A 23,888-nucleotide genomic window follows, 5' to 3' on the forward strand; every position below is an offset into this window, starting at 1 on the left:
GAGTGAGAGGATCTTGGCAAGTTGGGCCTTGTCCTAAGACTTGCCCTTGATGCTCCATGTCCCCTGTCCCTATCATCAAGGCCACCGGGTCCCAGCAGGACAGACCCTCCAGGGTGGCTTCTTTTTTGGCCCTGCCGACGGGTAGTGACAACCCTTTCACTAGAATACTTTCAAATGCCACTATGGCAGAAGGAAAGAGGACTGCGATCTAAAATACCAAACCGTGTCTTGATTAGATCAAACACGAAGAGAAACGTTTCTCTGCTGCTCTGCTTCCTTCTTACATCTCTGTCCCCAGGGGAACTTCTTTCCCCGCCTCTCCGTCCTCCCGTCCCCGAGACCTACGGGAAGTAACACTCAATGAAGAACATAGTCACTCGAGTCTATTCACGAATACCTCTCTGGATTTGCCACTACCATTAAACCACCTCTCTCCTTCTCTGACTTGTACTCTGAAGGTTTTTGCCCAGGGCCCTCTTGGAGAGATGGCAGACTCATCTCCCTGATGCAGGCAAGATGGGGGAAAGAAAATCTGCGTTTTCTCCCAGTGGGAGAGGCTTCTGTCAGTTTCTCCCAGCACAATAAGAAAACATCGGTTGTTCCCAGAGGAGTTTCGCCTTACGGCCGCTCTTTGCCACCGGTCACTATGAGTCCATCCCGGAGGGTCGTGTACATGGTGAAGACAGGGCCCGTGTGAGCCTTGGCCACCAGTCGGACGAGGAAGTGGTCCTTCCACACGTAGACGTCTCCGTTGATGGCACCCGTGAAAGTGAGGTTGTTCTGTAAACAAAGGGACACCTTCCACACTAGGACACCCACAGCACCTCTCAAGAGGGTCCCCTCCCAGCCACCTGCTCCTTGGTTAGGGAACTAGAACTAGAGAAAGAGAAACACACTCAAATTGACCTTCTGTGCTAAGGAAAGGGATAAAGGAATAAAGGTTGCAAGTAAGCCAATAAAGGTGAAAATGTGGAAACAGCTTTCTTGCTGTTTGTAGCTTTGTGGCTATCTGCGCTCCCCATGCCCATGCCCGGGGTTCAGGGTCCCCTCTCAGGAAGCTTCTGCTGGAACTCACAGCACCGAAGGCCACGGAAAGCATCGTCTGCATCTTGGCAGCCTCCATGGATCCAATGACCCCTTTCTTGTAAAGCAGGGCACTGCCTGCCAGGGTCCAGAACTTCATATGTTTGACCCCAACAGACACAAACTGCGTGTCTGAGTCAGGGCGAAATTCCACCACAAATATGCGCTCCAGGTGACCCCCTCGGCTGGCAACCTTGGCGCCTGTATGGGTGAGAGAGTCTGGTGAGGTGGGTCCTCCCACACTCTGAGCTCAGGATGGCTCTCCATCCAGCAAAGCCCAGGGTACACTTCAGGTGTTCCTTCTTCCTCCACGGTACCCTCCCTGCCTCAGGCATGACCCCCAAGGTGGGGAAGAGAGAGGTTGGGAAATTTCCAGAACAGCAGGTGCTGCTAACATAACCCCAATCCCGCTCCACCCCCACAAAGCCACATCCAGGCACCCATGAATGTGCAGGAAGGGATGGCCCTGAAGATATAAGCTTCCAGATATCAGAAAAGGACAAAGGACACCCTTCATCTTCCTATCTCCAGTCTCTGACCTCATCACAGGATTCCTGCCTACCAGAAGTTGAACCTTCCCCTCGAGTGTAATTAGAGACTCGCATTCCTTTAGACTGTTCTTAATTTCTTTCCAAGATTCTCTGCTTTTACTTTCCTAAGAAAAAAAAAAATCCTTCATATTCCTTTGCTTTCATGGCTTTTAGGTTTAAAAATTCTACCTTTAATATTTAATTACCAGTTTTTTTTTTCCTCAAGCCCATTCATTTATGTTTTTGGATTCATTTGCTTTTTAACTTTTGTCCCCACCAAATCCCAGCTCCACCATTTATCTGTAGAGCAACTTTGGGAAAATTATTGTCATCTCTCGGTGCCTCAGTTTGCTCATCTGTAATTTGGGGATAATAACAGTTCCCATTTAATAAGGTGTTGTGAGGATTAAGTGATCTGGTACAAGCAAAGCCCCCAGGAGCTGAGCCTGGTGCCACGACTTCTCCACAAATATCCACTTAGTAGTGTCACCACCCTCTATACCTCCTGCCTTGTTGCCTTTCAGCCTATATTGTAAACCCATCTGTTTTTACCTCATCATTATTTTTCTGGCTTCGAGTTTTTAATTTTTATTTTAAACTTTTCTTTCCATTTTCTTCTAATTTAGTCTTAATGTTTTAGTTCCCATTTCCTCTTAATTATCTCCCCTATTACCTCATGTGTACTTTTTCCTGCCCCTCCTCATCATTTACCTTTTTAAAAAATTCCGGTATAGTTAACGTACAGTGTTATGTTAGTTTCAGGTGTACGATATGGTGATTCATATGGTGTCTAAACATTTCTCCGTGCTCATCATGGTCAGCGTATTCTTAATCCCCTTTTTCTGTTTCCCTATGTGTTTGTTTTTAAGTGGCTCCCCAGTGGAGTGGTGGTGGGTTCTGGCATAGCTGGCCTGGCATCTCAGACTCATCCTCCTGGAGGCCCTTCCTAGGACCAGCTGCACGTCACCTCTCACAACAGTCATTCCCTCTCCACATATGGAAAGTTCGACTTACCAGAAAATACCTCCATACTGAGAGCTCAGAGGTTTAAAAACCCATGCTCTTCAAGGATACCGTTAACTTAACTTAACTTAAACTAAGTTAAGAGACAAATACCACACTGGGGGAAAACAATTACAACACTTACAGGAGATGAAGAAGTAACCAGATCAGTAAAAACTACACATCATAAGGAAAACACAAACAACTCTCCCTTCCCCAGCAGAAAAAGGATTCCAATGACTGGATTACAGAAGAAGTGGCCCAAGTGGCCACTAAAGACATAGAGGATCATTCTTGGGAGTCAAGGGGGGTATGCTGTTTTATTTTGCGCTTTCTTCTTTGTCTTTAAATTTTTTAATGTTTATTTACTTTTGAGAGACAGAGAGAGACAGAGGGCAAGCAGGGGAGGGGCAGAGAGAGAGGGAGACACAGAATCCGAAGCAGGCTCCAGGCTCTGAGCCATCAGCACAGAGCCCAAGGCGGGGCTCCAAGTCATGAACCCTGAGATCATGACCTGAGCCTAAGCCTGATGCTTAACCAACTGAGCCACCCAGGCACCCCTGCACTTTCTTCTAAGCAAGTGTTTGTTTTTTCCTGGTCTTAATCTATGGACACTTCTGACCGTGGAAATGCCTGTATCCTGCCTTACGTTGGCTTCTATGTTGCTCAGAACAAGTTTCATACAATTATCTAGGACCTGACAACATTCATTTTACACATAATAAGCTCATTTCTTACTCAACTTTGTTTCTGAACTACACACACACATACATACCTGGAGTTCGACAAAACAGTCCTTGAACAAAAGAAGAGTAACACGCATATAAACCTCTCTCAAAACTGTCTCATTTATAAGCAGAACTTGAAGCTAAGGGAGGCCCTCACACAACCATCTCAGGAGAGGTGGTGGTTGGTGACATACCATTAGATATCAATGGCTCAGAACCCTTCTGCAGACAGCCACGGGCCGATTCCAGCAAAGACAAGGGGAGAAAGTTACCAAAGAGAAGGCATCTGTTGACCATGTTTAGAAGCTGGTTTAAAAGTCCTGGCTCCACCAGTCTGCCCTGCGGCGGTCAAAAGGGGCCCAGGGTGAGAAGGGGTCTGTGCTGGGGCAGGTCCAGAGCAGGAACTGCCCAGAGGAGCAGATGGCAGAAGTGAGGACAGTGAGCCTGGAAAGACTAGCCTGTGCACAGGGCCCAACAGGATTAACCCTCTTCCGAGGAACTAGGCACAGACCTGGTCTTGGCCACTGCAGAAGTGGAGTTAGTGCAGTACAAGAAAGGCATAAGGAAGCAAGTTAGGCTCTCTTATAAGGAAGGGCTTTATGAGACATTTCCAGCAGGGGGTGGCTGCCTTGGGAAGTGATGCAGGCCACAGCCCTGCAAGTGTTTGGCGGAGGAGGGGAGTCAGCCTGTCAGGAATGCACTTGTAGGAACTGCCCCATGGGACGGTCGGGACCAGGCAGGAAGACTTCTCCAGTCCTTTCAACACCACGAGGCTATGAGTCTGTTGTTTAAGACACTCAGCGTCTCATCCGGGGCTGAGTCTATTTCAGGCCAACTCGACAGGACAAGAAATGAAGCTGCATCCCCAAAACATAGATTGTGGGGCCCTCTGGACACAATGCACTGATGAACAAGAAAATGAGAAAGGGACTGAATATGATAAAGGAATCTCATTAAAAAAGTCTGCAGGTCCCCAACCTCTTTTTCTCACTTGGGGGCTCAGGAGGGATTGGAACTTAGCTGCCATCTCTTTACAGCTCCCTCCATGGGGAGGTGCTGAGATAATGGGTCTCTAGAAGCCCTGAATTGGAGAAGAGCCACCTCTGTGCGCGCCTGGCTCTGAGTGCCCTAGATACAGGCTGCCCTGCCGGAGACAGACCTCATTAACGTCCTAACTAATTGGATCTGTTCTGCCAACCTGAGAATACACTTGAAAGATTACACATCTTTAGTTCTAACATGAACATAAATTTAACAGCAGCGTGTGTGTGTGTGTGTGTGTGTGTGTGTGTGTGTGTGTTGGGCGAAGACAAGAGAGAAATCCTGTTATGGGAAATGTAAACCTTGATTATAAGGTGAATCCCCATTTTACAAAAGCGAAATATAAAGTGTTTTTGAGACTACGGTGGTAAGATCCTGTCCCAGTTCCTGGAATAAGGGAACCAGGGTGATAAGGCTGTGGCAGGATCTGGAGGTCACAGAAGGAATACCAAGGACAAGGAAACTTGGGTAGAAAGGGAGTTAAGACGGAAAAGGGGGAGGCTGAGGTCTTCTTTGTGAGGAGGAAGGCTGCCTGCACTGGGTCACTTTTCCAGAGTGCACAGACCCTCCACTAGCTAGCCCAGCACTCCCCCGGCCATGGAGTCCAGGGATCTGATAGGCAGCTTCTCCAGGAACCGGAGATGGCCGATTTCGGCTGACCCAGCAGCAGTGCCCTTGATGGTTTTCGGGGTGAGGCCCATCTAGGTCTGAGCCCAGCACGCAACACAAGCAAGCCTCCCAGATGGACAGACAGCCCGGCTCCTTTTACCTTCCTGCCAACGCCAGACAGTGATGGTGTGCTCAGGGTCCACTCCCACCGATACAAGGAGCTTCCCAGTGGCGCTGAAGTTGATGTAATTCACCCCCTTCGAGTGGAAGCACCGCAGCATAGACAGAGTGTGTTTGGTCATGGCGTCCCAAATGTGGATTGAGGGTGTTGTTCCTGAATGTGGGAGGCATGACACACAACTAAGGCTGAAGAATGGCGGGGCCAAGGCAAAGCTTACGTTCACCCAGAAGACTTTTTAAGACAAATACTTGGGGGTGTTACAGTTACTGGGCCTAAGAGACCTATAGCCTGACCTGGCCGGAGATGAAGCAACAAGAAACATCTGTTGTGCTTTTAGAGCCAGAGGCCTAAGAGCGTTTATGTCCACACACACTTGTGGAGGAGTTTACACAGAGGCAACTGCTGAGATCAGTGATTTGTATCTGCAGTTTGGCCAGATACAAGCAGCAAACACGATACAGCGACACAATTTTGCTGTGAGGATTCAAACTACTCACGGATGGAACAGCCTTACCTTGGGTCTCCGTAATATCAACTGCATTGGGTGGGCAATGGCAATGAGGAAGCGTCAAGGGAAAACAATAGCTAAAATAAGTCATGTTTCTGATAGTGAAGCACTTAACACCAGCATCAGGAAGTTCCAAATTAAATTTAAAAATGGACATGGGTTCAATGAAAACAAGCAGAAGGGCGTGTTCATAAAAAACTGCCTTTGAAACGACAAAGTTCAAAAAAAACACACACAACTTTTCACAAATGTGAAGTGTCAATCAGTTCACATTTGTCATTGGCAGTTTGCTAGGGTGCAGAAGAGCTGGGCACACAGACAAGCTACCCTTGCCAAGGACAATCACCAGGCTTCGGACACAGGGCTCTTTAACTGACACCTGGCCGGTGAAAAATTATTCTCCACAAGTCCACAGGGATAGGGGCATCCATTTATTTGGATTATCGGGCTCTGGTCTGACTTTATGATCCCTAAGAATCAACAATCACTGGCTATTTCAACTGAGATGACACAGATATACTGAGTGCTCAAAAAAGAACAGCAATGTCCAGAATGGGTAGATGTCCACAACCCACCAACCCCCTTTCCAGATATCTGCTATTAAGTCAATGTTCCTGCTCAGCTGGGAAAAAGCTCAGCTAGGGCACGACCCTCCTACCTATCTGGCTGGTGGCCACCACATTCCTGTACTTGGGGTGCTGGTTCACCGTGAGGCAAAGGATGTCATCCGTGTGTTCCAGGTAGAAGCTTTGGCTCCCTAGGGGGAAGACACGGGATGGTGAGCAGGGGAGCCTTCGAGACCTCTCAGGACAACCTTGAAGGATTATATAGGGTCTGGAAATGCCTTGTCAAAGTGAGAGATCAAGGCCACAAGCTCGCAATTTTAGAATCATCCTTGGGGAGATGGGAGATCATTTTTTTACATTTACACATTCTCTTCCAGGCCTGGCGGAAGAGCTGGTATCTGTTCTCTAGCACACACCAGCTCCCCTGCCATCCCTCCCGCAGCCTGTGTGGGTCCAGAACACAGTCCAAGTGCAAGGCTTCCAGGGTCCAAAGTGATAATGGAGGTAATACTTAACTGAACAAAATGGCACCACTTACTCATCTGAAAGGGAAGTCTGTGGAATAAGAAAATACTCCGGGTATCTCTTTTAAACCATTGTTATTTCTCAAAGTGCCAATCCACTTGGGAGCCTACTGGATGGCACAGGTGATGTATTCACCCCCTAAATGCCCTAACTCGACATGTAACACAGAAAATAGAAGAAATCACAGGAAGTATTTATTATCTACTATGGAAAATGGGTTTGTTGACTTCCAAAGTGGCCACTGTAAACCCATCCAAGTAGCCAACACTACTAGGAGGTAAGTGATGGCACTGATAGACAAGGAAACAGCACATTGCTGCTAAAATGATAGTATGTCTAAAAAAAAAAAAAAGGAGAAAATGTATAGAAAATTTCAAGGTCCTCCTCCCCAAAAAGAGATCGTTATGTGCTCAGTGACTTCCCTGTCTAAAAATGTATGCATTAAATAAGTGTGTGGAATTGGGAAGGAGCATAAAAATTTGAAAAAAAGAAAGGGGGTCTGTTTTAAGATATAAAGCAAATAAGGCAAGAAGTTAACATATTTAAATCTGGTGGCAAAGGTACATGTCAAATTCATTTCTACATGCTCCCTTTGCCTTGCAGTGTTTCTTTTCAAACTATTTGTTTCATGTGACTCACCCTACCAGTTAAGGGACACTTTGGGGTGCTTACAGTTTAAGTGCTCTCATCCTTATGGTAAATCTGGTTAACTACTCAAAACAAGCAAAACTTGAAAATTTGAGCTACTAAAAAATTGGTCGCCCCTAACAAATTAGCAAGAAAATCTCCCCTGTGCTCTGTTCTTGGTAACCTGCCACAAGGAATTTCTCTACTCCCTACACCCTCTTTCTGGCTTCTGTCCATCCCTCCCAGCATCTGAGCAGCTGATGGGAAACAGGGACACCTCCCTCAGAGGGCTGACAGCAGGGTGTTGTTCGAAAGAAAGACGGCTGTGACCTTTGAACAAGGCCTCCACACTTTCTAGGACCAAATGATACCAGTCTGGAATCGAGTGAAAGGGCTCTATCAGGATAAGAATGCGTCAGTTTGGGGGGCATCTCCAGAGTAGGGGAGTACACACAAAGGGACTAAAGAGTGGGGTCCTGTCCTCAGAGGGGGGTTCTCGGGCTGAGTTACCCGTGGAGAGGCTCTGGAGCACGCCAGCCGCCGCGGTGTGGAAGATGATGTCCGCACCGTCGTTCAGGTAATGCAGGTTGTTGCGACAGTCGAATCCCCTGTAGCCAAACACGTGATCGAGAGCCAGCTCCTACGTTCCCACACACAGATAAAAGCGGCTCTCAGAGGAAGTAAGCGCAGAGGCACAAACCCACACTCTGGGAGCAGCCACTTACCTCATGGGAACCGCATTGCTGGTTAGACAGCCAATACCCCACAAAAAGCATTTTGCTTCTTGACTAGCTGAGGCTACAACGCAGCCCTTTCTTTAGTTCCCTGAAAAGCTAGGGGGACAGGCCAACACACAGAATTACAGGGAGCTTTCTAAATAGGCTAGGTAGGTTTCCAGGCACTGCAGGGGAGTCAAGGTCTACTGATTAGAAGCCCTATAAAGGTCACCTAGAAGTTGTATGTCTGTCCCTTGGCAGGCACTCTTCAGGGGAGCTGAATGGTGGCCTGGAGGTTTGCTTTGATTCCCGCAAATGCCACTGGGCCTGGCAGGGGCCGGATACTGAGGCAAATGCCACGTTCATTCTTTTGCTTGGTGCTTGCCCTACAGAGTTTCAACATAATTTGCATTTTTTCCCCCCAACAACTAGATGCTGTTCTGGGCTTATAGTCTTTTTCTTCTTCCTGTCTTATCTTCCATGATTAAGCTCAGGATCAGCTATTAATGCGATTTGATGCACACTTCCTGTTGCCAGCACTTCTGTGCCAGGCACTGTGTTGGTTGGTGGGACACAAGGTTAAGAAGACGTGGGTCCCTGATTCTAGGTTCCCTGATTTCTTTCCCCAAAGCTCCTAAAATACCACAACCCCTCCTTACTCCAGAACATTCACTGACTTTCACTGCCTTCGGGATAAAGCCCAAACTACTAAGATGGCACAATTACTTCTACTCACACATCTCCTGTACCCTCCGTGAAGCTGCATTGTCTATTTAGCCCACACATCATGAGCTTTCCTACCTTTATAATTCTGCTTTGTAAAATAGCCCTTGCCTGAAGAGCATTTCTTCTCCTTTCATCTCAGCCTTCCCCTACCCCCACGTGTTTCCCAGAAACTGTCTATGTAAAATGTGACCCCTCATCCCAGTGGACAACTGACTCAAGCTGGGCCAGTCACATGGTTTCTCCCAGGAATTTAGAATTGAGGACACTGGTAGGCTGGGCTGTTTAACTAAGTGAGGAGATATAAACTCAGGTGCTGGGTCATACCCATTTGTCTACCAAAATAGTTCAGGAAGTGTGCAGAAAAAGAGAAGAATGCATCAGACAGACAACCGCAGTGGGCAGAAAGTGGTGCCATCTTGGTTTATGATGGCTTTTCACCTTCCAGATCCTGCATCTTCTGGCTTGTGCTCTGTTTCGTGATAAATTCCCCAATTAGTCCCCCTTTTCCAATAAAAAGTTTTAAGATGGATTCTTCTGTCTTTAGTGAGTTCAAAGTGTGGTAGGAGAGACAGATGAGTAAGAAATAATGGCAGTAGCGTGTGTGACAAGGGCTGTGAGTGAGGGGTGTGTGCGAGGGAGTGTAGGAATGTTCAGGCTCTTCAGAGAAGAGCCTGGAAAGACCAGGGTGTGGGCATAGAAGAGGAGGAGACTGAAAGCCCATGGTAGCTTCAGAAAACATTAGGTATAGGGCTTGGGGGCTGGAGATTTGAGTTGCAGTGGCAAATCACAGGTGCTGAGGCTGCAAAGGTGGCTCCTGGGTCAGGTTTTGAAACCATGCGCTTGAATCCCACAGGCAATGTGGGAATCTCCTGGGTCTTAAAGCTGAGGTGAAGTGTGAAGTATTCTATTTGAGAGACCTAATTCTGTGGGAAGCAAGACATGTGTCAGAGAGGGAGGGGACTCTGGAGGCAGATACAACAGTTAAGAGGCCTCTCTTAGAAAAGAGCAGGTCCACAAAGCTGCAATCCTCAAGTATGAACAACTGAATTTAAATCTCTCTGCACTTCCTGGCTTGGAGATCTTGGGCACAGGACCTAATTAGTCGCTTAGCTTTTCTGAGCCACTGTCCTTATCTGTAAAATGGAAATAACAGTGCCTTCCTCATGGGTTTGACAGATTATATGAAATACTTCGTGGAAAGTACATACGTAGCACCTGGCTCATGGTGGGTGCTCAGACAACGTTAGAGACAAAGAACAAGCTTTCATTCTCCCTGTGTCTTCCCTGCCCCTGAGTGGGACTGGTCTAGGGGAAAGGAGACAGGTTTGAAGGACATGGGACATTTGCAAGTCACGACCTGGTGGCAGGGCTGAAGGAATATGAGCCGGTGGGTGTGATTCTGGGATGGGGGACACAACACTCTGTAGAAGAGAGAGGAGACAAGAGAGACCCATCAACTGCACTCAAGTTTACTTGAAGGTATCTCACCATAAGCAGTTGGTAGTGTCCACTGGGCAGGTCTTAGAACACTGATCCTAGACGAAGACCAAAACAGCTTAACTTTCTCACCTCAACCAGTTTCTTTTTTTTGGTGATGTTGTTCTTCTGGAGTTTCTCAGGCTGGGGGGCTGCTCTGCTAACAGGCGGTCTGGAGCAGAGAGTGACAAAAACAGAACAAAACAAAACAAAAACAAAAACACAGTGTTGAACAAAAGGCAGCGAGGTTGCTTGTCCGGTGTGCTCAGCCAAGGCCAGAGCCAGGCTCCCCGCTCTCTTGTCCCCCACTCTGAGGACCTTCCACTGGGTTTGTTTGGTCCTGCTCCCTCCCTTGCTCCCCCAGAAAAAGTAGATTCTGACATTCAGGGTCCCATGTGATGGGGCCTGGATTTATTGGCGTTGGGGTGGGCTTCCTCATACACCTAAGGCATCATAGTCAGGGATCAGTCCCTCTACCTCCTGGGAGCCAGGAAGAACACCTGGGCCAGAGAGGCTGGTTTTAAAACTAAAGAGGAGCCTAACAATGAGAAGGAAGGGGCTGTGCTTCCTGAGTCTACTGGCCATTTTTCACACAGGGATATGCTTATGTTGTTCAGAATTAGGTGGTCAGAGATCATGCCGCGGTGTGAAGTGGGCCTTACAAGCAGGTTTGGGAAAAGGCTCGGCTGACCAAGTGCCCAGGTCATTTATGCTACACAAAAGGGCAAGTAGGAAGTATGGGAATAAAAGAGAAAGAGCGCCCACTCTGCCCTATACCTTAGGGTTATGGTCTACATTAAACTGCTATCATCATCCCAAAGTTTGCCTTTCCCTTCTCAGTCTTGGATCTGGGCCTCCAAACTTAGGAAAGAGTTTTTATAACGGGTAAGCTCTCTACTCTTACATGAGCAGGCCAAGGTTTTGTAACACGGGGCTCCCTTAAATCAGACTTCTCGGAGTTTAGGAGATGGGTAAGGGAGACCTGTGGCAGGTCCCGCTGCATGTTGCAAATCCATTAGTTATTGCTCTTGGGCTATGCAAAGAGAAAGGATTACCTTGATCCCCTTGTAAGCAGCAAACAAAGCCAAGTGAGAAACTTAGTACAGTTTAGAGCCGCATTAGCAACCACCTCATTCATGCACAAGCATTATCCAAGTGAACAGACATTCCTGTGTGGCACAAACCATGCTTCCCGAGCATGCCAGCAAAGAACTAAAACAGAAATGAAAGAGTGCACCAGTCTACAAATTCAGAAAGCTCATACCCTGGCGTCTCTGGGCAAACTCTGCACTAAAGCGCCTACAGAATAGGGAGAAAAAAGGAAGCCTTGTCAATGCTTCCCGCACGCTCTCCGCGCCTTTGCGGATGCGCCTGGGGACTCTGCTTATTTGAGAGTGTGCTGGGGGAAAACTTGTTGTCAGAAAAACAATAACATCCTCCTGGATGTCGTTGGGAGTTATGCACAATGGATGCTTTGTTTCCGAATCCAGTTCGACTCATAATTTAGCCTACTAATTCCCAGTGTTTCTTGGTAGGGCAGCTTGCCCGCTGGAAAGGCTTGCATTTTCAGGCTGGGGAAAAACAAGTTACCTTTATTTTCTGAGAAAGTCTTCAATCAAAACATGTTATGTAATCATAAGTGATAATTGGACCAAATGGTATTATTATCTGCACTGAAGAATAGGGAGTGAGCACATCTCTGCAAAACGACACCCCCGGCTGATGTCACCGCTGCCAAATTGAGCAAAACCGGGAGGCTGGGGGCATGCCAGTTCTCGCAATTAGACACTTCCTTCACATTAATTATCACTTCCCAGGACATCTGCTCTTTCTTCTGTTTTAGTGGGACTTTCAAATGAAATCCGTGGGTTTCTTCTTTCACCTAAGAATGTTTGAGTGTGTGACAAAAGCAAGCCGAGGTCTGAGATGGGAGCAGTACACTGGGGCTACAGCGTGGTTCAAAGGCAGAACTGGAGATTAAACGCAGGGCTTGTTCCCAGGGTACACACAGGTTGTATAATATGTCACATATTATACAGTGTATACGAGGTATGCATACAAGCACAAACACTGCGTATTTATATATACAGGAGATTGTATATATATACACATAAAGGCAATCCGATGCTTTTTTTCACCTTGATTTTCAGTTAAGAACTGAAAAGTAAAGCAATCTCAGAATGTTTCTTTCTTATTTCACAAGCATATGTTTATGGCTGTATTGCTTCAAAACTGAAGATGAGAGGGGCAAAAGGAAGAAACCTGCATGGTGGCAAATTCAGCGGATTGTTAAGTATAGACCCTTCGCAGTTGTGGATTCTGCATGAACGCTTAGTACTGGATGCTCATCGAACACCTGGGCTTTTCCAGAGTGCTGTGAATACTTACTTGACAATTCCCTGCCTCCAAAGGAAAGCAAGTTAAAACACAATACAAGCATTAAAGGCTTCTTTCCAGGCATCTGTAAACAGTGTTCGTAACATCAGACGTGGGAGGAACTGCCAAAAATCTCAAACGCAGCCAAATGCTGGAGGTTTGGCATTTTTCAGCAGATCTAAATCCTTCCAGATTCAGATTCCATTGGAAATGTGACTCTGAAAAGCTTTGCTGAGGTGGGAAAGAGCAGGGTGTGTGAGAACATTCACTCACTTTTCAGTCCAATAAACTCTTTATAGCTGGTTGCCCCAGCTGGCACTCAGGATGGGAGAGCCAGGAAGGGAGTGAGAGCAGTGAGGATTAGCGCTGGGGGGCAGGAGGGGGGGACTCAGGAAGGTTAAGAGCCTGGTAGGTAAGGTGGTGGGGAGCCCCGGTTGGGGGAGGGGCAGAGACACAAAGGGACCTCTGGGGGCAAGTGGAACTTTGAAGTCACTCAGGGAAACAAAGAAGAAATAGAGTTTCCACTGGGCAAGAAACTTAAGAAGGGAACCTGGCAAGAGAGCAAACAAATTGGATAATCAGGAGAGAGGACTATGGACTGGCTTGAGCTCCAAGAGAGCACAAGAGCAGTTTGCCAAGGAAGAGAGTAGAGGCAAGAAGCCAAGGGGAGGCCTGCAGACTCAAGCACGTGACTTGGTGTTAAGTAACGAGGCAGCACTGTTCTTGTCCAGTGCCAGGGGTGCAGGCTGCCAAAGACGCACCCCTACCCGTGGACACAGTCCCTACCTCATGTCCCCATGTCCTCTGTGGAAACAGCACACTCTTGGGCAGGGAAGGACCATGAGGAGGTCAGTCCATGCTGCAATCCTGTTGTTCAGCAGCTGGGCTGCTTAAGAGAAAGCTTAGGCTCACTTAAAGATGAGTGGGGTCTTAAAACATGGGCTTGCACCTCACAGAGGCCACCAGAGGTAGCCAGTGCCCAGTGTTTGCCCCTCTTTGTCCCCTCCCCAGGGTGCTGGGATGACAGAATGAAGGGTAGAGCAGAGCACATGATTACCTGAGATGCACAGGAGAGGGTTCGGAGCCAAGGTTTTTAGGGAAGCTTCTGAAACGACTGAAGATGTAATGAAAATCAGTCACAACCCCAGATGAGCACAACACGAAAGCCAACTGGAGAGTGAGGTTCAGAAAGCTAGTAAGAAACAAAGTTGTTGCAAACAGCTTCTATAAAGAGGGGTGTTGGTGTGGAGAAAATCAGCTATATTTAGCCAAGAAATGCAAGTTTAGATTTGTTTTCAGTGTTGTTAGTCAGACAATGTTCAAAGTGTCCTCGGAGTACGAAACATAGCTTTCTTCAGATTCCAAAATGGGCCATAAAATGCTCCAAGGGTTTTCAAAGTATCTTGGGAAACTAAACTTTTGATCCCTTTTGGTGGGAGCCAGCAGACGACCTGAGCACTATTTCAACATTGTCTTCCAGCAAGACCTATCAGCCCAGGTGGGCTTCAGGTACTCAGGCCTAGTTGTGTTTGCACCTGTGCATTTTTCTGGGGGAAACAAGGCTGTTTTAAACAAATTTTCAAAGATGTACATGATTTGAGAGAGAGAGAAAGAGATTAAGAATCATTGCTTTAGGATAAATCCATGTTGAGGAAAATGCTACAAAGCCATGGGAGATCTCTATTATCAAAACAAAAGGAACTGGATTCTGTTAAATGTATTCCTATGTCTTCCAGAACCTCCTGTAGAGCTGCTCAGTAGTAAAGTGGAGTGGAAGGAAAAGAGTCAGACAGGAGAATTATGGGATGCCCTCAGGGAAGCCTGCCATCTTGAAAATGCTTTGGATTGAAGCCTATAACACAGTCCCATCTCCTCACGCTTTTGAAAAAATGGGGATACAGTCCCAGACTTGGACATTTTAAATGAGTATCAATTTATTGGGGGAGAGGGTGAAAAACTGAGGTCATAAAGGATGGAAAGGAGGGAACTATGAGTAAGGTGGGCAGGCTACTGAAGAGGCTACTCTAATAATCCAAGGGAGGGATGATGAGGATCTTGACTAAAGCAATGGTTGTAGAAAAGGAAACAAGTGAATATTTAAAGAAATAGTGGTGAAGTAGACTTCAAAAACTCTTGAATTGATTAGATCTAGGGGTTGAAGGAGGAAGAGAATGCAAGTAGAATACCAGTTTTCTGCCTGGGCACCTGGCAGGAGAAGAGTGAGGTTGTAAGATGGTGCCATGTCAAACTTCAGACGTCTATGGTCTGGCTTTACTCACTAGAAGTGCAAGTCAGAGGTGGGACTCAGAGAATCATCAGCCAATGGGTGAAATACAGGAGATTAATCAGGAAGAGAGTTGCAAGCCTGAGGCCCAACAACATGTGAATGGCTAGAAGGGGAGGCAGACAAGGGACACTGAGAAGAAATGATGGAAGAGGTAGGACGAGGGCCAGGAAAGATGGTTTCTAAAAAGATATAACTTCACTATCCAATATGGTATCCACTGGCTACATGTGGCTCGTCCAAATTAAGGTGTGCTGTAACTGTAAAATATATGCCAGACTTTGAAGACCCAGTAAAAATAATTTTTAAAAAATATAAAATGACTCAATAATTTTCACGATGACATGTCAAAATAATATTTTTAACATATTGGGTAAATAAAACACATTGTTAAAAATCAACTTTACCATCTCTTTTAACTTTTTAAATGTTTTAAATGTGATTACTAGAAAAATTACCTATGTGGCTTGCATTGTATTTCTATTGCACAATGCTACTCCAGAAGAAACAAGTTCTTCCTTTTTAACAAGACAAAGAGAAGATTTGGGAATCAGAAAGTCACCATGCCAGCAGAATGGCAGGGACAGAAGACAGATGGAATGGACTAGAGAGTGAAGGAGAGATTTGGTAAAGCCTGGATGAGAAGGGGAAAGGGGAAGGAAGGTAAGGGTTGGAATATGTGTGTAAATGTTTGGATCAAAGGATTTACTTATTTCCTGAACAGAGTTTGGAAAGGACGGCAAAGACTGAAATGCATTTCTTGGCTGAGGACATGAATCCTGAGGGAGCAGCACAGGAGATATAGGAGAGGAGAGCAATGGTCAGGGAGCACCGATGGCTGGGAGGCTAAGGTCCAAGCAACCGCTGAGGAACCCACCTTGAATAGGAGGAGGGACTTCATCTCTCTGAGAGGAAAGGATGTGAATGGTTTACATGGGTTGGAAGATGGGAAACAAGATGGAGGAGAGATAAAGAAGTGCCAAGATGGAGTTCATGCCCAATAGCTTCTGTTTTCTTGATCAAGTAGGGGAGAAAAGCCATCTACCAAGAGTAGAGGGGTAGGGTTTGGGCAGAAAGGTAAGGAAGGGGCAAAATTGTATTTGACTGATGAGTGGCTGGCAGAGGGAGCCAATCAAAGACAAGAAAGAAAACAAAGGAACAGTGGAGAGCACCTCAGTGTAGCTGGCAACATGGAGTCTGGTGAGGGCAATCTGCACCAGTGTGACCTTCTAGTCAGAAGAATGGAAGTATGTGCTGTAGGAGAAATACAGGGATGAAGGGCCAAGAAGACTGGAAAAGTGGCATTCAGGCAGAGAAAAAATGGAGGTATCAAGGCATATAGGATGCTTTAATGAGGATCAAGATTAGGATTACCAGGGATGAGAAATCTAGAGGGGAGAAGTTTAAGTCACTGAGGGAGAGGAGAGCTACTGATGGTGATGTAACTCATGGCTGGGAGGAGCCAGCTCAGCCAAGTTGACCATTAGCTGAACTCCTCAGACAGGAAGTTGATAACTGACAGGGACAGGGAGGGGGAGAAGATGGAGCATGATGGAACTTCAAAGGATTGGGGTGGGGCTGCTTAAAGAGAGAGCCAATAGCTTTACACACACCCACAAAAACACCCAGATACTCCAAACCTTACAGTCAGGGACACTGTTTCAAGGGGGGCAAATCATGCACCCCAACAATTGCTTCTGCAAACACCTCCCCAGTTACCACCTCGTGACCATACAACAGTAGAAAAAGGGAGAGTAACCACCCCGGTAGGGCCCACTCCCTCCAAATGGAGATCTGAGAGATGTTCAGAGACTTGATAAAAATAACTGTTTCCAATCCTGCCACTGTCTTGTAAGAGAAGTTCCCTTTCATCAGAAAATCCCTCACCTGTGTGTGATGCATTCTTTATCCCCAGGAGCAAGTGGGTTTGAGTCAACTGATTACACTGTAAGAAGATGATTTCCTGGGTCTGTTAATCTTTCAAAAAAGTCACTTTACCTCTGCATTTTCAAGCCCTGGCACATTTTCTTTTTATGATAAAAAGTGAACAAACTACTCTTTCATGAATGGCAGGTTTAACTCCTAAAATTATCAGTTATACGGAAGTCATTATTTTGCTTCAAACAATATGTAAAATCAAGAGAATAAGGAAAGTCATTTATGAAGGTAGCTTTAAATTCCCTTTAAAAAACCAACTATTTGGCTTTTGGCAGAGTTACATAGCCAAACAATAGGCCTTTGAAATGGTTAATTTCAGCATGTGGGGGGTTTAATAGATATTGTAACTTCACTTCCTTCCACCCTATTAGAGAACAGGAAACTTGCTACCTTTTACCTACTCAGAGCAGCTGTGAGTGCAGAACTCTATAGAATTAAGGGGCAGAGTAAAGAAAAACTGCCTAGAGAGAAAAGCTCTGGGTGAATGAGGTCACACTTTGCCGAGGTCACGGTGTGCACTTGCTGTCCTGGAGGAAAGTTTGAGCCTAGCTTACACACAACAGACAGGCAATGGCGGGTCTCTGTATGAACTCTGAGGCTCGTTAAGATCACTCCATCATCACAGATTGGAATGAAATGTAGAATCAGAGGTTCCTCCCCATTTATCAGACCAAGTTTAGGATAGGATGTAGTGGTTTTGACATATCTCAAAATAGTAAATTTTAGAGTAAATTTAGAAGCACCTGTTAGCAAGATTGTCAGTTCTTAGCAGCTCTTACAATCCGAGCTCACAAAGCAGCTACTGATCAATGATGACAAAGGGCCTATGTGAGGCCAGTGGAGCGAGGAAAGGGAAGTGCCAGGCTGTTTAGTCGTGTATTTCTCCATGGAGGGGAGAACTGTCCTGATTTGTCAAGCTCATCATGCTTCAGGCAGACGTGAAATGGGCAGTGACTGATTACATACAGCGTCTCTTAAAAACTGGGGGCAGGTTTCTCTCCCTAGATATAGCATAAAAGGTTAGAAGAAAAATTGGGATTATCTAGAGATGGTGGTTTCTTCCAATTCAGGGAACTCTATCAAATCTTTGCAATATTTTTACACTTTGCCACTTGTGAGCATGATCTTTGTTTCACTGTAAATCTGCTGACAAAGAAGGCCTTGCATGTAAAATAGGTGGGATGGCTACAATAACACAGACTTTTCAGTTCTTTTTGCCTTGGGTTATTAGATTTAAACCAAACAGACATTTAATTCCTAACAGACAGATGGTACAAAGATAAAATTATTTAACCAAGAGCAGTCTCATGGCCAGATTCTACATGGGTCACACCATTCCCCACAAAGATGAGATCACCCATCGGTGATAACCAAATGAAGGTAAATGTGGTTGTTGACCAAGAAGGGATTTGTAGAGCATTTTGAGAACAGATTAATTCATGTATATATTAAGAGAAGCAGGCTAATTAAATTCATTCATTCATCTACTCATTAAAAAAATATTTGTTGACTATGTGCTATGAGCAAGACACTGTGTTAGGCACATGGTGAGAACTATGACAGTCACAGTGCTGACCCTTAAGGAACTAAGACACCCATACGCATAGTTTACAATCCAGCAGAACTTTAAATATCTTGATACCAAAGACCAAAATATTAAGAATCCAAGGATTTGGGGCTAAAACAATGAAACAAAAATAAAATTTCCTTTATGTTTCTTTATAAACCCGTAATGTATGGTTTTCTTTATAGGATCTTCTTTTTGCTTAAGTTCATAAATCTATACAAGTGGATTCAGAGGGGATGTGATAAAGTAGGAGAAGATAGATTTTAGGGCCTTCCCCGTTCAGCCCTAAGCACAATTTAGGAAAAGGTCTGTAAACCCCGAGTGCTGGAGTGCAGCCTTGAGGTCATTTGGTGGTGGGATCCATCAGTTCAGAGATGAGGAAACCAACATTTATAAAAGGCTCAGAATCTGCTTCTGATTGTGGATTGGTAAAAGCTTCTTGGTTTCCTAAGGAACATATGGAATAAGACTGAAAGTTAAAAATGTATCAGGGGAACTAAAATATTAATGTAGAAGCATTCACAGATTCCTTCGTTATAATTCTCAGCTAAGAATAATTCTGGCAATGCCATCCCAGCGTCTCCTCATACTGGGTGGCTGAGATGGATGGAGGGTGACATTATTTTGTGCATCAGGAAGGACTGGGAGAGGGATTCCGCTGAGAACCAAACATCCCCTCATACATGCTTGGGGGTACCCAAACCATCTCTTCATAGTGGGGGGGTACTGAGATGGGGAGGAGAGGATCGCCCTTCAGGATCCTGGTTTGCCTATAGGTCCACAAGTGGGGGTGACTGAAAGATACTGAGATGCTGACAGCTGAGGTTAGTCAAATGGGGGTGAGTAGTGCAGGGGCCCCCTGGTGCCTGGGGACAAGTCCCTGTGTGGGGGGACTACTGGAGGCACCACTCATCCACCCACATGGAAGGAAGCTCACGGCACATATGAATGAGGACGGGAGGTGCCTGGTCCCCTGGATCCCTTCTAATCACCTATGGCACACACTCCCTGCCAGAAAAAGGGGACAGTTACCCTCAAAGCTGCAGATACTAGGAGTAAGGACCTCTCCATTTTACGCCATTGTTTGGAATTGCCTAAAGGCAGGAGCCAGATGGTGACTAACCTGAGAGCTGGAAGGATAGCCAGGGGTGCCAAATGCTTAAGAGGCAGAAATTTCCAAGCTGGATTATGGGTATACAAGCAAGATGCCAACAAAATCTCAGATTCTGATACCTAACCAGTGGGTATCAGTGACTAGAAATGAACCTAAATCTTGTTAAATTGTTAAGGAGTTTATTCACTCAATCAACAATCATTTACTGAACACTAGCAGTGTTATCAAATTTGGAGAAAAGGCAGTATATCAGAAATTTTGCTTTCATGGAGTTGACATCCTAGCTGCAGGAGAGGAGCTTTATGCCCCTAATCTGGCAAACAACAAAGGCTTGTGATTTCCCAACTCTTAAGGCCTCCAACCAATAGGAGGAGAATAATAAAGTGAAACCCAAAAAGGTCATCCCCCACAAAGCCAATCTCAATTTGGCAAAAAAGAACAAGGACAAACAAAGATCTTGGCAAGTACAACACGTAGACCAGAAGGATGACCAAGGACCCTATCTCACTGTGCTGGAGATAACCTCACACAACCTGAAACCAGAGCATGCTGAGGCAAGATTCTGGTAAAGCCAAAGTCAGTTTCCTTGATCTCATGTAAACACGTTGCAGTGTGTGAGAATTGTTTTATAGTGGTTATACCTCCCGAGCTTGTAGGCATGGATTCAGACTATCCTCAACATTTGGGTATGTGTTTACGGCGGAGAGAGAATATAAAAAGGTATAAGATAAAACCTCAGGAGAACATTAAGGGAAGCCTCTTCTACTTGGAAAAAAATCCTCATAAGCATGGCTGTCTGTCTCACTGGGGCACTCTGGGAACTTGGGAAGCCTTAACACTGGCTTAGGAAATGCTGTTAGTTCCTGCCTTATGTAACCATGCCTAAAGCTTTCCAGTACTTCAAAATTAAAGAAACTGTACATCTCTAACTTTTGTATTGTCATTTTTCCATCATTGGCATGACTGTCCTGTTGTGATGACCAAGCAGATTCCTGTCACAAGAGGGATTAATGCCAAGGACTCTCTCATGCCCTTGTCACAATGTAGCCAGCCACTTTCTAGATAAACATGACATCTACTGAGATTTTAGATATAAAAGGAAACCCCAAGGGAGTGGAGTGTTGCTTTGACTTTCACTGAGCCAACTCTTTCTGTAAAAGTTAGAGACTCCAGAATCAAAAAACAAGAGGAATTCAAAGATGCCAAAGGTTTCAAATGTTTGAGGTAATGGAAGTAATGACAGAGTTGATATAAAACTCTGTTACCAATTAACATTTACTTTTAAAAATGGCCAAAGTGGAGAATAATTTCAAATTAAAAATTGTAACTGAAAATTTCTACTGAAAAATATGTGAATTATCCCAATGAAGGAAAGCCCAGAATGAGGTGGCTTTACTAGTGAAATCTACCGAGCATTTAAAAGAAGAATTAACACTAATTCTTCTCTAACTCTTCCAAAAAACCAAAGAAGAAGGACCATTCCCAAACTCTTTTTACAAGGCCAGTATTATCTGGATACCAAAACCAGAAAAGGACACCACTAGAAAAGAAAAATAACAGGTCATTATCTCTGATGAATACAGATGCCAAAATTATCAATAAAATACCAGCAAAATGAATTTAGCAGCACACTGAAAAGATCATTCACCATGAGCAAGCGGGATTTATTATGGGGATGCAAGGATGGTTCAAACTATGCAAATCATCAGTGTGATACATCACAACAGGATGAAAGAAGAGAATCATATGATCATCTCAATAGACGCAGAAAAGGCATTTGACAAAATTCAATATCCAGTCATGATAATAACTCTTAACAAACTAGGCACAGAAGGAACAAATCTGAACATGATAAAGGTCATACAGAACAAGCTCACAGCTAACATTATATTCAATGGTGAAATGTTGAAAGCTTTTCCTCTGAGTTCAGGATGAAGACAAGGATGCCCATTTTCACCAGTGCTGTTCAACACAGTACTGAGAGTCCTAGCCACAAACAATTAGCTAAATAAATAAATAAATGTATGTATGTATGTATGTATGTATGAGAATTGGAAAGGAAGAAGTAAAATTGTTTTTATTTGCAGATGATGTGATTTTATATATAGAAAATACTAAAGACTCCACCAAAAACCTGTTAGAGCCAATCAATGAATTCAGCAAAGTTGCAGGATACAAAATTAACATACAAAATATCAGTGGCATTTCTATGTGCTAACAACAAATTTTCTGAAAAAGACATAAAGAAATTGATCCCATTTACACTAGCATCAAAACAATAAAATACTTCAGGAATTAATTTAACTAACAAGGCGAAAATCTCTATGCTGTAAATTCTAGGACCTTGATGAAAGAAGTTGAAGAAGATACACATAAATGGGAAGGTATCCCATGTTCACAGATTGGAAGTATATTGTTAAAACATCAATACCACCAAAATCCATCTATAGATTCAATGCAACAATCCCTACTTAAGATTCCAATGGCATTTTTCCAATGGTCAGAGGTAGAAAAAAACCCTCCTAAAATTTATATGGAACCACAAAAGAGCCCTAGTAGCCAAAGAAATCCTGAGAAAAAAAAAGAACAAAGCAGGAGGCATCACACTTCCTTATTTCAGGCTATCCTGTAAAGCTACAGTCATTAAAGCAGAATGGTACCAGTTTAAAAACAGATAAACAGACCAACGGAACTGAATCAAGAGCCCAGAAATAAACCCAACCATACGTAGTCAACCTAACATTTGACAAAGGAGCTAAGAATATTCAATGAAGAAAAGACAGTCTCTTCAATAAATAGTTCTGGGATCATTGGATATTCATATGTAAAAGAATGAAACTGGACCCATATCTTATACCACTCTCTAAAATTAACTCAAATGGATTAAAGACTGAAAACGGAGACATGACACCTTGAAACTCCTAGAAGAAAACAGAACAACAAAGTTCCTTGACATGGGTCTTGGTGATGAGTTTTTGGATAGAACACAAGCACAACAAACTAAAAAATAAACAAGTGGGACTACATCAAATTGAAAAGCTAATGCACAGCAAAACAAACCATCAAAAAATGAAAAGACAACCTACGGAATGGGAAAAAATAATTGCAAACCATGTATCTGATAAGGGGTTAATACACAAAATATATTTTAAAAAACTCATACAGTCCAGTGGCAAAAAACAAAAACCTTAAAAAAAAAAAATGGGCTAAAGACCAAAGAGACATATCTCCAGAAAAGATATATGAAAGGTCAACAGGCATGTGAAAAGATGGTGAACATCACTAGCATGAGGGAAATGCAAATTAAAACTGCCATGAGATGTCATCTCGCACCTGTTAGGCCATCATCAGGAAGACAAGAGATAAATACTGGCATGGAAGGGGAGCAAGGACAATCCTCGTGCACTGTTGTGGGGAATGCAAACTGGTGCAGCCCTATGGAAAACAGTAGGGAGGTTCCTCAAAAAAAATTAAAAATAGAACTACAATATGATTGAGCAGTTCTATATCTGGGAATTATATCCAAAGGAGCCAAAATCCCTAACTCAAAAAGATATGTGCACCCCCACGTGCGCAGCAGCATTACCTACAATAGCCAAGACACAGAAACAACCTAAGTGTCCCTCAAGGGATAAAGATAAAGAAAATGTGGTATACACACACAATATTATTCAGCCATTAAAAACCGAGGGAATCCTGGCATTTGCTAGGTGCTGTCACCTTTACATGGAATCTAAAACAAACCAAACCCACAGAAAAAGAGACAAACTTTTGGTTACTAAAGGTGGAGGGGGAGATGAAGGGAACCTGGAAGAAGGTGATCAAAAGTATAAACTTGCAGTTATAAGTAAGTCTTAGGGATATCACGTGGAGCATGTGGAACTATACAGTGAATACCGCTGTATGAAAAATGGGAAAGAGAAGAAATCCTAAGAGTTCTCATCACAAGGAGTAGGTTTTTCTCCTCCCTTTTCTTCTTTCTTTCATTTTTGCTGTATTTCTATGAGAGGATGGAGGCTAGCTGAACCTACTGTGGTAATCATTTCAAAATATATGTAAATCGGCCATTGTGCTTCAGGTCTTAAATTTATACAGTAATGTCAATTATTTCTTAATAAAACTGGAGGAAAAAAACAAAACAAAAAAGAGGTATGTTGATATTTACCCAATACTGGATAACAGGGAAATGAAGAAATATATATGTGTGTGTACTAAATATTTCCCTTGGCAGCAGCTGGACCTTATAATTCTATATTATTTAGAAACATCCCACTAAAGGTGATATTCAAAT

At 44.4% G+C, this 23,888-nt stretch overlaps 1 protein-coding gene across 7 annotated transcripts in view; it reads right to left on the reverse strand.

Annotated features, from left to right (window-relative positions):
* EML6 (EMAP like 6) overlaps positions 1–23,888 on the reverse strand; it is a 281,271-nt gene that overhangs the window by 11,797 nt on the left and 245,586 nt on the right. For 5 of the 7 annotated variants that reach the window (XR_009248631.1, XR_009248632.1, XR_009248633.1 and 2 more), the window contains exons 29-35: positions 10,412–10,490; positions 7,911–8,040; positions 6,341–6,439; positions 5,689–5,709; positions 5,154–5,327; positions 1,076–1,284; positions 623–780 (exon numbers count right to left, since the gene is read on the reverse strand). Coding sequence is in view for 4 of the 7 variants with exons in the window: in XM_058684097.1 (XP_058540080.1) it covers positions 623–780; positions 1,076–1,284; positions 5,154–5,327; positions 5,689–5,709; positions 6,341–6,439; positions 7,911–8,040; positions 10,412–10,490 (870 nt within the window). In the remaining 3 variants the exon portion in view is untranslated. Of the gene's footprint in view, positions 1–622; positions 781–1,075; positions 1,285–5,153; positions 5,328–5,688; positions 5,710–6,340; positions 6,440–7,910; positions 8,041–10,411; positions 10,491–11,457; positions 12,722–23,888 lie in introns of those variants that run through there. The other 2 variants (XM_058684096.1, XM_058684098.1) reach the window with 2 other exon arrangements.

This window comes from Neofelis nebulosa, chromosome 9 (genome assembly GCF_028018385.1).
Source record: "Neofelis nebulosa isolate mNeoNeb1 chromosome 9, mNeoNeb1.pri, whole genome shotgun sequence".
Classification (NCBI taxonomy): Eukaryota; Metazoa; Chordata; class Mammalia; order Carnivora; family Felidae; genus Neofelis; species Neofelis nebulosa.